Source organism: Galeopterus variegatus, unplaced genomic scaffold, assembly GCF_000696425.1.
Source record: "Galeopterus variegatus unplaced genomic scaffold, G_variegatus-3.0.2 Scaffold1313, whole genome shotgun sequence".
Classification (NCBI taxonomy): Eukaryota; Metazoa; Chordata; class Mammalia; order Dermoptera; family Cynocephalidae; genus Galeopterus; species Galeopterus variegatus.
The window spans coordinates 208828-226242 of NW_007727424.1; the positions used below are offsets into that span (position 1 = coordinate 208828).

Below are 17415 nucleotides of genomic sequence, written 5' to 3' on the forward strand. Positions count from 1 at the left end.
GTCCCGGTCCGGTGCGGGCGCGACACTGAGGGTTGCGATCCGTTGCCGGACACGAAAAAAAAAAAGAACTCATATTTTCCTGATGCCTGAACATCCCCACAAATAGGCTGTGAGTATCCTGTCCAGGCAACCAGGTGTACCAGTATGTTGAACCTGATCCCTGCCACAAGTTTTCCTTCTTGCCCTCCCCTGACTGTGACCTATTGACAGTCAAATGCACCAGTGAAATCCCTCTCACCTTTTGCTTGTGTACTCCACCCAGACCCCCAAATAATGCTCTTCCCAAACAGTACTCACCCTCTCTTGGTTCTATATCTGACTGGTAGGTAGATAAGAGTTGGTTAATCTCTGATTTGGCATTCCCTCTCTGCCAATGAAAAGGGGCAGGGCTGACCTGTCTTTTTTTTTTTTTTTTTAATTCATTTTGTGTTAATTGACAAGAAAAAATTGTATTTATGGCACACAACATGATATTTTGATATCCATATATTGGGGAATGACTAAATCAAGTGTTAACTCACTCATCTTTTTGTTGTTGAGAATATTTAAAATCTACTCTTAGTAATTTTTAAATATACAATATGTTGCTATTAATCATGATTTACAGTAGATCTCTTGAACTTATTCCCCATGTCTAACTGAAATTTTGTGTCCTTTGACCAACATCTTCCCAATCCCCTCACCTCCAAGCCTGTAATAACCACCATTATACTGTTTTTATGAGTTTGTCTTTTTTACACTCTGCGTATGAGTTAGATCATGTACTATTTGTCTTTCTGCCTGTCTCATTTCACTTAAGATAATGTCCTCCAGGTTCATACATGTTGTCCCAAATGACAAGATTTTCTTTTTTAAGACTGAAGAGTATTCAGTTGGGTATGTATACTACATTTTGTTTATTCATTCATCCATTGATGGGCATTAAGTTGTTTCTTTTTTTTTTTTTTTTAAAGATGACCGGTAAGGGGATCTCAACCCTTGGCTTGGTGTTGTCAACACCACGCTCAGCCAGTGAGCAAACCGGCCATCCCTGTATAGGATCCGAACCTGTGGCCTTGGTGTTATCAGCACCACACTCTACCGAGTGAGCCACGGGCCAGCCTAAATTGTTTCAATGTATTGCCTATTGTGTATAATGCTGCAGTAAACAAGGAAGTGCAGATATATATTCCACATTCTGATTTCACATCCTTTATATATATACCCAGTAGTGGGATTGTTGGATCATATGGTAGTTCTATTTTAATATTTTGGAGAACCTCCATACTATTTTCCATAATGGTTGTGCTAACTCACATTCCCACCAACAGTGTACAAGGGTTCCCTCTTCTCCACATCCTCACCAACAATTATTATCTTTCCTTTTTTTGATAGTATGTGAGGTGATATGTCATTGTGGTTTTAATTTGCATTTTCTTGAGGATTAGTGATGTTGAGCATTTTTTTCATATGCCTGTTGGCTGTCTGTATGTCTTGTTTTGAGAAATGTCCTTTCAGGTCCTTTGTCCATTTTAAAATTGGGTTATTTGTTGTCTTACTATTGAGATGCGTTCCTAATATATTTTGGATATTAACTCCCTATCAGATGTATGGTTTGCAAATATATCGACTTAAAGTGTGTAGATTTATTTCTGGGTTCTCTCTTCTGTTCCATTGGGCTATGTGTCTGTTTTTATGGCAGTACTATGCAGTTTTAATTACTATAGCTTTCTAGTAGATTTTCAAATTAGGTAGTGTTATATCTCCAACCTTGTTCTTTTTATTCAAGATTCCTTTGACTCTTATGGGTCTTTTGTGGACCCCTATGAATTTTAAGACGTTTTTCCATTTCTGAGGGAAATGCCACTGGAATTTTGAAAGGGATGGCATTAAATCTGTGGTTTATATTGGGTAGTACGGACATTTTGTCAATCTTTCAATTGATGAACACAGGATGTCATTTCATTTTTTTGTGTTATCTTCAATTTCTTTCATCAGTGTTTAGTAGTTTTCAGTGTACAATTCCTTCACCTCCTTAGTTGATTTTTTTTTCTGATTATTTTATTTTATTTATTTATTTTTATTTATTTTTTTAAAAAGATGACCGGTAAGGGGATCTTAACCCTTGACTTGGTGTTGTCAGCACCACACTTACCCAGTGAGCTAACTGGCCATCCCTATCTGGGATCCGAACCAGTGGCCTTGGTGTTATCAGCACCACACTCTCCCGAGTGAGCCACAGGCTGGCCCCCTGAGTATTTTATTTTATGTAGTTACTGTAAATGGGATTGTTTTCTTGATTTCTTTTCCAGAAAGTTTGTTGTTAAATTTGTATCCCATAAATATACGGAATTTACTTATTAATTCTAACTGTTCTTTGGTGGAGTCTTTAGGCTTTCTATACATAAGATTATGTATTCTGCAAACAGAGACCATTTAATTTCTTCCAGGTTGATTTGGGTGCCTTTTCTTTCTTTCTCTTGCGTAATTGTTCTGGCTAAGACTCCTAGTACTATATAGAATGGACATCCTTGTGTTGTTCCTGATCTTAGAGGAAAAGCTTTCAACTTTTCACTGAATGTGATGTTACACGTGGGCTTGTATATGATCTTTACCGTGTTGAGGTGCATTTCTTCTATACTTATTGAGAATTTTTGTCATGAAAAGTTGAATTTTTCAAATGCTTTTCTGCATCTGTTGAGATGATCATATGCTTTTTATCCTTCATTCTGTTAATTTGTTGTATGACCTTGATTGATTTGCATATTTCAAAACTTTCTTGCATCCTGTAGACAAATCCCACTTGATTATGGTAAGTGAGCTTTTTAATGCATTGTTGAATTCATTTTGGTAGTATTCTGTGGAGGATTTTTATGTCTGTGTTCATCAGGGATATTGGCCTCTAATTTTCCTTTTTCATAGTATCCTTGTCTGGCTTTGGTAGCATGGTAATGCTGGCCTTGTAAAATGAGTTTGGAAGTATTCCCTCCTCTTCAGTTTTTTTGGAAGGCTCTTTTGTGAGTCAGCACCCCAGTATGTTCTTTGGGAAGAGGTGCTATATAATCTCATTCATAAGTCATATTGCCATTGGCAAATAGTAATGTTTCTCAAGGCTTAAGTTTCTTTACCTGTTCCATGAGAATGTTATACCTTTACTGATGGGCTGGATGGCTCATGCCCCTTTTTCTAGCTGTAGTGATACAGAACTGCTGTGGCATTGTATGGCCACAGTGTGTATGTTTGTGAGTTTCAAGAGCTTGCTGAAGATGTGACTGAAGTGCCGCAATCTCATGATAAAACATTAACAGATGAGGAGTTGCTTCTTATGGATGAACAAAGAAAGTGATTTCTTGAGATGAAATCTACTCCTGGTGAAGATGCTATGAACATTGTTGAAATGAGAACAAAGGATTTAGAATATTACATAAACTTTGCGGATTAAAGCAGCAGCAGGATTTGAGAGGATTAACTCCAATTTTTTTTAAAAAACATATCAGTTATTTAATTTGGTTCTTGGTAAGAAATTTAGAACACCAATTTGTGAGGGTAAATTCCATTATTCAGGGCAAACACAGATCGCAAGTAGCCTTGGAGCTGAGGAACAGCTTTGATTTTTGGTAAAATTTGCGAGTCCACATCTTTCTGATCTGCCTTGTGCTACTCTGTAATCTCGTACTTCTCTTTTTCTGTGTCAAAGATCTCACCTTCCTGGTGTCTAGGCTTCTGCAGCTATGCTGCTTAAAGTATGCATTGGTGAGATGTTTTGGTATTTTTACATTGCTGATATCAATTTTTGTAGAAGTGGTGATGACAGATTTCTGGTGTGTTCTACGTGGAGGAATCCAATTGAGGACCAAAGGTCCAGTCACAAGTAGCAAGCCACCACTCAGCTGCTTTATGAAAACCACCCTCCTGCCTTTGTGGTTCCCAGTAAGGATGATCAGAATGGTCCTTGGAGTGATGCTAGCTCACAGTCTTCTCATGCTGACTGAGAGAGGTTTTTTTTGCCATGGCTCAACAGCTTTCGAGGAACATCTTCAGTAGGATAATATCTAGGCATTTTGTGAAGTTTAAATCACCCGGGCACCACCATTCTTGTCACCTCCAACTGGTTTTGTGACAGTAGCAGGAACCTTCTCCTTCTTTTCAGTCCTGGACGTATTCGCTGAGTATTTCTTCTAGTACATGGCCTTTCTGGAATACATAGCAGATGGGGAATATCTGCCAATTCCTCTAACCAGGACAGGGTTTCGGCTGCATTAGGGCTTCTCCTTCTCTGGCTTTTTAGCCTTGAGGTTAGCCTTTTTAACCTTGCCACCACTGTCAGCCTTCTTGGCTTCAGGTTTCTTCTCCTAAGTATCCGGCTTCTCAGCTTTTTCACCTGCCATCTTGCAAGATGGGAAAGAGAACTCGATTAACTATAATTTTGAAAGAAATTCCTCTGTGGGAAAAATGCCATCAAGTAGCGTCACATGCTACAGAGAAATCTTTTATGAAAGAGTCAATCGATGCTACATACTATGTTATATTTTAAGAAATTGCCACAGCCACCCAATGTTCAGCAACCACCACCCTGATCAGTCAGCAGCCATGAACATGGAAGCCAGACCCTGTTATATTTTAAGAAATTGCCACAGCCACCCCAATGTTCAGCAACCACCACCCTGATCAGTCAGCAGCCATGAACATGGAAGCCAGACCCTCCACCAGCAAGAAAGATTATGACTCACTGGAGGCTCAGATGATTACTAGATTTTTTTTTTTTTTTAGCAATAAAGTGCTTTTAAATTAAGGTGTATACAGTCATATGCCACATTACAATATTTCAGTCAATGATGGACCACACATATGATGGTGGCCCCATAAGATTGTTATGGCTATACCATAAACCCTAGGTATATAGTAGGCTATACCAGCTAGATTTATATAAGTGCACTTTGTGATGCTCACAGAAGGACAAACTTGCCTATTGACACATTTCTCAGAATGTATTCCCTTTGTCAAGTGACACACTCATGACTGTACATTGGTTTTCTGGACATAATGCTATTGCACACTTAGTACACTCCAGTGGAGTGTAAATATAACTTTTATATGTACTGGGAAACCAAAAAATTTGTGTGACTTTATTGTGGTGGACTTGAACCCACAGTATCTCTAAGGTATACTTTTCATGGGAATTTTGAACAAAGTAGAATGTACCCAGGCATGTGAATGTGGGAATTATGGTTAGCTCTGGGTTCTCATGTCTTCTTTCTTTTCCAGGAGTTCTGCTTTCTAAGGACCCAATCTGCCTTCATGATGAAAAGACAGAGGTAGAAAGGATGATGGCTCATTGCCTGACAAATTGTTTTCAGGTATCAAGTAGCAAGGCACTGCTCAGCTCAGAAAGTGTATGTTTGTACACAAGAGGGAGCAATGTCTCTGGAGTGATACTCTGAATATGATGAATTTGGGATTCCCCAAATCTAGTGTGGAGAACTTCTGAGCTTCAAACTTTTTCTATTCAACTACAAAATGGCATAATTTTATCACCCAGGAAGACACACTTCCTAGTAGGTAGACCTGTCTACAGAGCTTCTGGAAGCAAATAAAGACCACTGGCAGGACTGAGTTCCTACCTAAATTTCCCCAGAAAGTCATGCCTCTCATGTCGCTGAGGGATTATTCTGAAAATTATCTCAGTATTTTAGTAATTATGAATTAATCTTAAGTCCTGGTGCTGACTGCATGTTTGTTTTTCTGGGTGCTCTGACAGGTGGTAAGAAAGATGAAAGTGTCCTTTTCAAAGAATTTCTTCATACATCACCATTTATCAAGTGTCTGTGATCAGGAGGGTGCTGCAGTAGAGGGAAATAAGAGGAGAAGGTGGGGGCTGGCTGGTTAGCTCAGTTGGGTAGAGTGTAGCCTTATAACACTAAAATCACAGGTTCAGATCCCCATACCAGCCAGCTGCCAAAAAAAATGGAGAGAGACACAATGTATATCAACAAAATAAAATTTAAAAAAAAAAAAATGGAGAGAGAGAAGAGTTCCTAGTCTAGATGTGGTAAGATAAGGTCAGGTGTAAGAGGTGCTGTTAAAGCCATATGACTGAATGAGATAACTGTGAGTGAGTGTGGATGGATATTTCCTAGGACCATTGAACCCTGGGGTTGACAGTGGGAGCCATCAGAACCCTGTGTAGGCATTGGTCTCACTTTTTCATTCTTCATTGAATATTGCTAGAGATATTACTTGGCTCAAGCCAGGATATGTGTGTTATGATTTAGAATTCAGTGACCTTTGAAGATGTGGCTGTGGACTTCACCCAGGAGGAGTGGACTTTGCTCAACCCAACTCAGAGAAACCTATATAGAGATGTGATGCTGGAGAACTACAAGAACCTGGCCTCAGTAGGTGAGACTAAATCATTCCTTATACCCTCTTATGGAACAGATCTATATTATATACTTCCTGTGTTCCAGGATTGGTGACATCAAATCTGAATACAATGGGAAATAAAGAGACAGAGTCCCTGCACCAGTGGGTTTTAATTTAGTGTGGTAGTTTTCAGAATGTGGTGATGAGATCAATAGCGTCACTGTCACTCTATTGGAAATGTACATTATGAGACTCCACCTTTCACGTGCTTCATCAGAAAGTCTGCTGTTGGGGCTCTGTCATCTGTGTTTGAACAGACTCTCCAGATGAATCTGATTCACTCTAAAGTTGAGAACGACTGGTGTACTAGTTTTTCATGACAGTGAAGGTCTCCTTTTGCACTTCTGTTTTCTACTTGAATAAAAGTCTTAGTGGTTTTTAAATGTGCATAGAACCCTGATCATGGGTTTCAAGGGTCAGGTATAACCAATGTCTTTGGGATGCAGAAAGGGGATATTTGCATTTTGCACTGTATAGAAATCATATCACTGCTTTAATTAGAGATGAAGTTTCTGTTTTATGGTAGGGTTGTCATCTCTTGCATGAGCCTCTTCTAGTGATTTATCTTTTTCTGTATACAGGATATCAGCTCTTCAAACCCAGACTGATCTCTTGGTTGGAGAAAGAAGAGTTTGGGACAGTGCAGAAAGGAGTTCCAGGTAAATGTGAAGATCATCCCTGGTAAATGTGAAGATCGTCCCTAGTCAATGAAAAGCTTAGTATGTTTGGAAGTTTAATGAGGAAACTTCAAAATGTCCTTTCAATCAGAAGGCTTTGTGTATTACACAGGGAAGTTTTGGGATATCTTCAGTTTCCCATACTCTGTTGCTTTCCTTCTTTCCAGACTTACAAGATCTCACAAGCGACTTGGTCTTTTTTCTTTGGGTGTATGGTTTTTTAAAAATTCTGTTCAGTATGACATATAATTTTCATGAAGGTAAATTGTTAATAAATTTCTAAAATTTGACCCCAAGTCCTTATGGTTGCCAAATTTTAGACACAGCTAAATTGCTCAAATCTATCTGTGCTTTATTTTTTAGAGTGTTTAGTGTGAAAAGAAATACAAATGAGCTTTATCACTTTTAACTTATTTAACCTTTCTTGTGTAAACCTTAATGTATGTTTTTGTGTTTTCCTTCAGAATGGGAAATGCATCTTAAAACTAAAGGGCCAGCACTTCAGCAGGATGACTTTTGTTTAAAAACATCAAATAGGAGACAACTGGTGAGATTAACAAGGGATATTTTTTATTTTCCACATTTCAGAGAAAATTGGGAATTCCATTAATGAGATCAGCAGAAATGAGAGATACTTGAATGCAAAGGGCCAGCACTTCAGCAGGATGACTTTTGTTTAAAAACATCAAATAGGAGACAACTGGTGAGATTAACAAGGGATATTTTTTATTTTCCCCATTTCAGAGAAAATTGGGAATTCCATTAATGAGATCAGCAGAAATGAGAGATACTTGAATGAAGCAGTATTCACCCAAGAGGGAGCAACGTCTCTGGAGAGATTCCCAAAACCTTGTGTGAAGGTTGGTCCTTCACAATTCTCAAAAGTACACATTCCCATGTATATAGCTAGACATCAAGGTCTTAACCAACTTTATAAAAATCTACAGGAATCATTTCAAGATTAGAGAGGTGACACAGCATTTTTGCATAGAGTTCCTATATTCAAGTTGAAAAACATCCAGAGAACAGGAACTGTATGCATGTTATGAAAATGGCAAAAACCATAATCATCATCATTGTAATGTTTTTGTCTTCAGATGGGTGGAATCTATTAATAAGTCTGGAAAATTCTCTAATCATCATTCATCCCTTTACCAACAGGCCAGAGGCTGCAAAGGAGGGGAGCTCTATGACTGCAAGCAGTGTGGAGAAGTCCTCAGTGAACCCTCACGTCTTAGGATATACATGAGTACTCTGAATAGAGGGGATGCTTCTGAGTGTAATCAGTATGGAGACTTCCTACCTCTGCACAAGAGAACCTTTACTGGAGAGAAATGTTCTGTATTGAGTCAGGGGGGAAAAGCTTTCAACCTGACTTCAGATGCTGCTTACCAGAGAATGTGTGCTCGAGAGAAATCTTTTGAATGCGGTGACTGTGGGGAAGCTTTTGCTAATGAGTCACACCTTCAGGGACATATGAGAACTCAAAATGGAGAAAAATTCTACAAATGGAAGGAACATGGGAAAATGTTTGCTCATTTCACAAGCTGTGCCACACACATGCAAACCCAAAGTGTAAAAAAAGCCTATGAATGTAAGGATTGTGGGAAAGTCTTTATATATCCTTCCTACCTTAAATTTCATATGCGAACCCATACTGGGGAGAAACCGTATGAATGCAAAGAATGTGGGAAAGCCTTCTCTAGGCCTTATCTACTAACTCAACATTTAAGAACTCACACTGGAGAGAAGCCCTTTAAATGTAAGGTTTGTGGAAAATGCTTTCGAAATTCTTCATACCTTAATAATCACTTTCGAATTCACACTGGAGTAAAACCGTACAAGTGTAGGGATTGTGGGAAAGCCTTCACTGTACACTCAGGGCTTACTATACATGAACGAACTCACAGTGGGGTAAAGCCATATAAATGTAAGGAATGTGGGAAAACCTTCGGTACATCCTCAGGCCTTATTGAACATGTAAGAACTCACACAGGAGAGAAACCCTTTGAATGTGACCAGTGTGGAAAAGCCTTTGCTTCTTCCTCATCTCTTATTCCACATTTGAGAACTCACAGTGGAGAGAAGCCTTTCGAGTGTAAGATGTGTGGGAAAGCATTTAGGTATTCCTCCTATTTTTCCATTCACATGCGAACTCACACTGGAGAGAAGCCACACGAATGTAAGGAATGTGGGAAAACCTTCACATTTTTTTCACATCTAAGTAAACATGTAAGAATTCACACTGGAGAGAAACCCTACAAATGTAAGGAATGTGGGAAAGCCTTCACTCAGTATGGAAACCTTTCTAGCCATGTACGAACTCACACCGGGGAAAAGCCGTATAAATGTAAGGATTGTGGGAAAGCCTACACTGGGCTTTCAGGCCTTACTAAACATGTACGAACTCACACTGGGGAGAAGCCCTATGAGTGTAAGGAATGTGGGAAAGCCTTCAATAGTTCTTCTTATCTTACTGAACATATAGAAAGACACTGTAGAGGAATCCTTTGTATGTAAAGAATGAGGAAAATTTTAGGAAGTTGTCCTGCCTTAACAACCACACTCTGATTCACAGTGCCTAGAAACCTTATTCGTATAAGCAATTTATAAAAGTGTTCAGTTGTCCCTGTTTAAGAACTTGAAAGAACTCACACTCCAAAAATGCCCCATGAAATTAAGAAATATAGCAAAGACATTAGAATTTGTTCACAATCCAGCATATATGAACTCACCCTGAAGCCATACAGTGTAAGAAACACGGAGAACTTATTTTCTCACGTGCTACTGAGTATGAGAGTTCTTGCAATGGAGAGAAACTATTGGTATAAGATATGTGGAAAAGTCACCGTTCTGCTAAATACTTTGATGTTCACCTGCATATTCACAGTGGAGAAAAACTTGAAAGTAAGAAATGTTGGGAAGTCACTTTTTATATTACATTTTTACTTAACCTTTAATAAACATGATGTGATTCACACTCAAGAGACACTGTATGTATGGAATGTGAAGATTGCATCCCTGTGTCCTGAAGTCTTGTCTGCTGGCAGAGACATGGCTGCCTACGTGGTTGTATAAATTCGTTTTAAATAGTTGTGATTCTGCCCTGATCCTTCCCAGCATGATATGTCCTACTTTCCCCTATTGCAGTGCCACTCCTGTCTAGTTGCTCAACCTTCCAGGTTGCAGCACAACCAAGTGAGCCTTCAGGATTCAGACATGGCTTATTTTAATAGTGTAGTTTCTTGTTGGTTTGTCATGGTCTTAGAAATGGCCCACCTACAGTGGCTCACACTGTCTAAGGTGGGGGATGTAAGGCTCAAAGTGTAAAAAGGCACTTGGGTCTCTCTCACACCTGATCCTTTCAGGTAAAAGGATAGGGTTCAGAAAGGATCGAGTGGAGAGATGATGAGGTCAAAGCCAGTAGTGTAAGATACCCCAATTTCATGACCATGGAGAGCCATACCGCTAACCTCAGGCAGTCCAGGGAGGGGCTGAGAACCCTGCATGTTATCTTTGACCCATAGATCCACTAAACTTTGGCAAAGCAATCATCTCATGTTCCTGAATCAAGCAACAGCTGGGACTGGCAGCATGACCTGCTTCTGTGTTTGTCGTTTCATCCACTGCTGTGAAAACAGAAAAACTTCTGTGAACATGGCTGGTCATGATGTTCTGCTGTGCTTGACACCATCGCTGGCACTTCCCAAATGTGGACCTTGGATGCACACATTAGCTCGGGTAGGTTTCAATCTGAGTGATAAACATTTATATACTTCTGACACTTGAGTGCTTTTGGTTATGTCATGTGGCCATTGGGACTGCAGCTGATTGATGACTGTTTCTGTGTAGCTTAGTCAAACCAATGTAATGGTAATTCAGATCAAGCTTAATAAATACCAAGTGGAAGAGACCTGTGCACTTTGGTGTTGTATGTTTGTTTCTGGAGAAGAGTGGGTGGTGGAGTGGTTCTCTTGTGGGTGTGAGTATTGCTATTTATCCCACGTGTTGCCACCTTTAGTTATTGGCACTGACACCAAAGATCATTAGATTAGTTATAACTTCCTTGTGTGGGTTGCAGTGGCTCTTCGAAGCCATAGAAGCCATCCTGATTGTGTGAAATAAATCCTGTTGGTCCTCCCTGGAACTTGTTCATAGTTGCCCGGGTCTGAGCACTTTGGGTCATGGGTGAGGTCAGTTCTGCAGGTTGGCTTCATCCTGGTGCTTGGGCTCCTCGTGACAGTGTCATTAACAGGTGATACACCAGCCTCATAGCCCTGGCATGGCCCTGCCCCAGAAGCTGATTTCTGAGTGGCAATATATAAAATGTAGTTGATTTTTGTAAATTGAATTTTTACTAGAAGCCTTGTTTAACATTCTTAAAAATTCTAGTTTTTATGTATTTTTTTTTCCACACAGGTGAGCATATCTGTAATTAATGACAATTTGACTTTTCCGTTTCAAACCTTAGGTTATTTATGTCTTTTTCTTGCTTTGCTGGCTGAGCAAGACCTCCTGTACAATGACTAGAGGTAGTAAAAGCAGCATACTTACTGTCTAATCTTAATGACACGTTTTCCATTTTTACCAATCATGTATTGGCTATTGCACATATTACCAAGTCAACACTTTTTCCACTTTTCATAAGTTGGGGAGGCTTTCTCATGAATACCTTAAGCAGTTTGTACATATTTCCCCTGATTCCTCTTAGGTGATCATATTTGTTCACTGAGAACTTTCAAGTACCTACATCTGTGCCTGCCTATGTTAGATACATGATATTTGAATTAATTAGTAAATAAAAGGACTTTGAAAAAAACGTAGCAAATTAATTAATTGACATTACAATGTTAAATCATCCTTGTAATTCCAAAAACTCAACTTGGGTATAATGGATTGATTTTTTTATTGCCTGAATGTATTCCATATTATGGAGAAGTTTTTTTTGTGTGTAAGTATACTTGTCTGGGTTTAGTATGAATATAGGAGTATTTTCTTAACTCAAACACTATATTCATATGATAAGTAGTGTTTCCTTTATGTTATGCAAAATACAATAGTAAAATTCAAATCTGGATTACTTACTGCCATTGTTACTGGTTTTTCTTCTCAAGTTTGGAATGATTTTAAAGCATGGATTCTTTTTTGTTGTTGTTTTTGTTTTGGATTTGTGGGATTGGTAAGGTTTCCAGTTTCACCTTGTCAGTTTTGGAAAATTTTGTTTTGGCAAGTGTTTTTATAGGCATTTCTGTAATTTTAAATTTACAGTTAAAGTTCATAAAATGTTCTGATATTTTTAGTATTTCTGACTTTTGTGATTATATATCTTTTGTGTCCCTTTTTTGTTGCTAATATCATTTATTTATGCCTTTTTAATGTTAATATTGCCAAGATTTACTTAGTTTTGTTAATTTCGGGTTTGATTAGTGTACTTCTGGCTTATGTTTTATGGCAGGTTGTGCTGCCAAACAAATTACCATAGACCAGGTGGCTTAAGCAACAGAAATTTATTTTCTCAGTGATGTAGACGCTGGAAGTATGCGTCAGGGTGTGAGCATGGTGGGTTTCTGGTGAGGGCTCTCTTGGCTTGTAGAGTGCTGCCTTGCTGTGTCTTTAGTTGCTGAGAGAGAACCAGCAAGCTCTTTTATGTCTCTTCTTTATAGGGTACAGTCATGTGTTGCTTAACGACAGGGACAAGTTCTGAAAAGTGGATCTTTAGTCCATTTTGTCATTGTGAGAGCACCATAGAGTGTACTGCACAAACCTAGATGATATAGCCTACTACACACTTGGGCTATGTATACTTATTATAATTTTTTTTTTCGGCGGTTCACAGGAATGGGGATCTGAACCCTTGACCTTGGTGTTATGACATCACGTTCTAACTGAGTTAATCAGCTAGTCTTTGCCATTATAGTCTTGTGAGACCTCCATCGTGTATGCAGTCTGTCCTTGACTAAAACGTTCTTATGTGGCATGTGACTATACTATCATGGCAACCCCACTGTCATGATTTCTTCTAACCCTAATTACCTCTAGAAGGTCCCCTCTGTACATACAACCACCTTGGGAGCTAAGATAAGAACTCTGGGGGTACACAAGTCATTCATAGTATGTTCTATTTTGTTAATTTCTGTTCTTATCTATTTTAACTTCCATTCTAGTTATTTTGTCTTTATTGTGTTATTCTTTTCCTACCTCTTAAATGCATACCTCATTTTGCAGACTTTGTTGTTTCCTATTCTGTAAACATTTGAAGCTTTGACTAGCATTCTATTGCTATAACTGAATCTCCCGTAAAGTTTTAATTAGTATTTTTTAAAAAGTTTTTACAGTTTATTAATTTTCTTGTGAAAAACCCACACAGTCACCACAGATAAATCCATTGCAGAATCTTTACTCCTTCTGCTGTTATCCAGTTTCCAGCTCACTTTTTGCAAGCACCAACGCTGACCTTTGCAGTCCTTCAGTCTTTCTTCATTCTGTTCTTGCATTCCTTTTGCTGTTTTCCTGAGGTCTTTTTTTTCACATACAGGCCATATTTTGCAAGTCTGTGTTTTGGGTTCATTTTTCTTTGCAGAATCCCAGGAATTGTAAATTACACCAAAGCCAGTTGTCTTGCCACCACCAAAGTGAGTTCTGAATCCAAGTGCAAAGATGATATCAGTGAGGTCTTGTATATTTTGGCTGGTTTTTCCCAAATTTCTGTCTTAGGTATTGTTGCCTTCGTAGGGTGAAGGACATTGATGACCATTTGTTTACTCTGAAGTAGTCAATTGGTCATGAACTTCCTCATGTGGATAGTTAGTGTGCCATTCATGATGGTGGTAGATCCTCAGGCATCCAGGGAAGAAAAGAGCTGTTAATTAGTATTTTTATGACTTTTCAATTATAAATACCTAATTTCCACTCACATTTTACTTATTCCCCATCTTTATTGAGGTATGATTGACAAGTAAAAATTGTGTACTTTTAGAGTGTACAACATGGTGTGCAAGATCGTGAAAAGATGACCACAATCAAGCTAATTAATATATCCTTCACCTTGCATAATCACCTTTTAGTTTTGGTGTCATGGAAACATTTCCTACAGTCTTTTTTCATTCGCTTGCCCCCAGCCTCCAAGCAATCCTGTGGTGCCAGTGAGGCATACCATAGACCTTGAGAAGTGGACTATGAGATAGACGACCTACATAGTCTAGACTCTAGAGACACAAATAGTGCAGCGTCAGTGAAAACAGACAGAACTCACATTGAAATCACAACCCACAGAGGGCTGATTGAAACTTGCAAGCTGAACTGGACTGGGGAATTGCCTGGTTTAAAACAAATCTCCATTCTCCATAGGATTTTTTTTCTTTCTTTTTTGCGGGTGGATGGTAAGGGAATCCGAACCCCTGACTTTGGTGTTACAACACTGTGCTCTAACCAACTGAGCTAATGGACCAGCCTCTCCATAGGGCTTAACAACTCAGAGTGTCATAACATATTCAAAATGTCCAGAATATAATCCAAAAGTTATCCAACATGCAAGTAGTAGAGCCCCAGGAGGTCTGTGTGACAATACCAAAAGGTAAACATTCAAGAAATGGGAGTTCTAGAAGAAAAAGTGTGATGCGGTAAAAAATACTTGAAAAAGTAATGATCGAGAACTTCATCTGTTTGGGCTGGCCATAGCTCAATTAGTTAGGATGCAGCCTTAAGATATCAAGGTCATGGGTTTGGATCCCCATACTGGCCAGCTGCCCCCTGCCCCCAAAAAAGAAAACTTCACCTATTTAACTTTAATATGATCTCACAAAATTACGTATATCTTTCTTCTTTACCATTTTACATATTCACTTTGTCTACATCTTTGCTACTCTCTGTCCCTAATATTCTCTTTGGTTCACCATCAGTTTTAATTTTCAAAGAATGAGTTTGTAATGAACTAAAAATTTGACCCCCTGTCCTTGCCAAGTTGTTTTTGTCTGTTTTTGAGGTTTTTTTGGCCACTGGCTGATATGGGGATCTGAACCCTTGACCTTGGTGCTATCCAGCACCATGCTCTATTGGCATTGCCAAACTCAAATTTTGATTTTTTAATCTTGTTTAACTTGTGAATAAATATGAATGAGCCTTATAATTTATAACTCCTTCAATCAACCATTTCTTTCTGCAAATCTTAAATTTGTTTTTCTGTGTAAATCTTGTTTAACTTGTGAATAAATATGAATGAGCCTTATCATTTATAACTCCTTCAATCAACCATTTCTTTCTGCAAATCTTAAATTTGTTTTTCTGTGTAACTTTAGAATGGGAAATGCAACTTGGAACCATAGGGGCAACTTTTCAGCAGGATTGTTTGTGGGGACAAACCTCTAGTAGGATAGAAATGGCAAGATTAACAAGGAATATTTCTTATTTTCCACACCTAGAAAATATTGGGATTTCCAGCATAGAAAATCAGCAGAAATGAAAGATATTTGAGAGAACTAGCATTTATCCAAGAACAAAGATGTCTTTGAGGAGATACTCTGAATATGATGAATTTGGGGATTCCCTAAACCTATGTAAAACTTGTTGCTTTATGGGTACACATCCCCATATATGAATTCAGACACTGAGTTTTAAAAACAATTTCATGAAAATCTATAGGAATATTTTTTTCAATTAGAGGAGATGGCACAGAATTCTGACAGTGAGGTTCCATCATCCAATGTGAAATAAATCAACAGGGCAGGAACTGTATGTATATAATAATTTATTTATATTCATGTATTTTTTTGCAGCTGGCCAGTATGGGGATCCAAACCCTTGACCTTGGGTGTTATAACACTGCAGTCAAACCAATGTATGCATGTAATAAAAATGGTAAAAATCATAAGCATCATCAAAATGATTTTTTTGTGTGTTTGAGATGGGTGGAGCCTATTAATGTGTCTGAAAATTCCTTTAATCATCATTCTTACCTTCATCCATAGTGAAGAAACTGCAATGGATGAGATCTCTGGCTATAAGCAATACTGAGATATCTTAATTGAAGATTTACACCTGAAGACACATGTGAGAACTCAAAATCAAGGGAACATTTCTGAGTGCATTCCATATGGAATAGACGTCCTCATTCTGCACAGGAAAACTTCTATTGGTGAGAAAGTTTCTGAGTTTAATCAATGTGGAAAAGCTGTCAACCTCCCTCCAAATATTGTGTGCCAGAGAACTAGCAGGAGAGACAATCACTCTGAGTGCAGTAATTGTGGAAAAGCCTTTGTTAATCCATCATATCTTCACCCACATAGAACTTACGACAGAGAGAAACTATTTGAACAGAAGGAACATGGGAAGTGTTTTATTCATTACCCAAGCTTTCTGTGCATATACAGACTTTCTTTTTTTTTTTTTTTTCCTTTTTTTATTTTTTCGTGACCGGCAACGGATCGCAACCCTCAGTGTCGCGCCCGTACCGGACCGGGACCGGCCACAGGATCACAACCCTCGGTGTTGCTCCCGCACCTCGCTCAGCCAGTGAGCGGGAACCGGTCTGCATGTGGGATCCGAACCCTCGGCGGGAGCACCTCCACGCTTCCCAAGCGGCGCACTAGCGCAGTGCGCCACCGGGCCGGCCCTCAAACTTTTTAGATGTCTTTCTAAAAACATTATATAGCTGGGATTTTTTAAATCTGGATTTTGAATAAACTTTTCATTTTGAAATAAGTTTAGGCATACAGAGATATTGTAAAACTAGCACAGTGTGTTCCTGTACATCTTTCACCCAGCCTCCCATAAGGTTAACATCTAAGGACATGGTCGTAGAATTACTGAAACTCTGAAATTAGCACTGATAAAATGCTATGAATTAATTTACAGACTGTATTCAAAATTCACATTTTCTCGCTATTGTCCTTTATGCNTGAGAAAAATCCTATAAAAGCACAAAATATGGGAAAGCCTCTATTCAGTGGTCATGCCTTACGGAGTATGTATGAGTTCACACTGGAGAGAAGCCCTGTTAACATAAGGAATGTGGGAAAGCCTTCACTACAGTCTCAGGCCATATTCAACATATACGAACCCACATTCTTATTTGCTCTATTTTGGAGGCTATGCATTAGGTGAATAACATTTTAGATTGCTGTAACTTTTTGGTAAATTGAACCTTTTAAGATTATAAATAACTTTTCTGTCTCTAAGAATGCTCATTCCATTAAAATCTATTTTCTCAGATTTTAATGTAGCTATACCATATTTTCAAACTTACTGATGTCTCAAACTTTTTATTTTTTATTTATTTATTTATTTTTTTTGTCTTTTTCCATGTCCAGCAACGGATCGCAACCCTCAGTGTCGCCCCCGT

At 38.6% G+C, this 17415-nt stretch overlaps 1 protein-coding gene and 2 pseudogenes across 3 annotated transcripts in view; 1 reads left to right on the top strand and 2 right to left on the bottom strand.

Moving 5' to 3' along the window:
• Positions 1-10997, top strand: part of LOC103593270 (zinc finger protein 266-like) — a 35564-nt gene extending 24567 nt beyond the window's left edge. For 2 of the 3 annotated variants that reach the window (XM_008576223.1, XM_008576226.1), the window contains 5 exons: positions 5245-5336; positions 6252-6378; positions 6984-7061; positions 7544-7626; positions 8241-10997. In XM_008576223.1, coding sequence (XP_008574445.1) covers positions 5245-5336; positions 6252-6378; positions 6984-7061; positions 7544-7626; positions 8241-9599 — 1739 coding nt within the window. In that variant the 3' untranslated portion in view covers positions 9600-10997. The remainder of the gene's footprint in view (positions 1-5244; positions 5337-6251; positions 6379-6983; positions 7062-7543; positions 7627-8240) is intronic. The other variant, XM_008576225.1, reaches the window with a different exon arrangement.
• Positions 3466-4367, bottom strand: LOC103593269 (annotated as a pseudogene).
• A 2509-nt stretch (positions 10998-13506) lies between the features above and the next one.
• Positions 13507-13899, bottom strand: LOC103593271 (annotated as a pseudogene).
• Positions 13900-17415: the final 3516 nt, after the last annotated feature.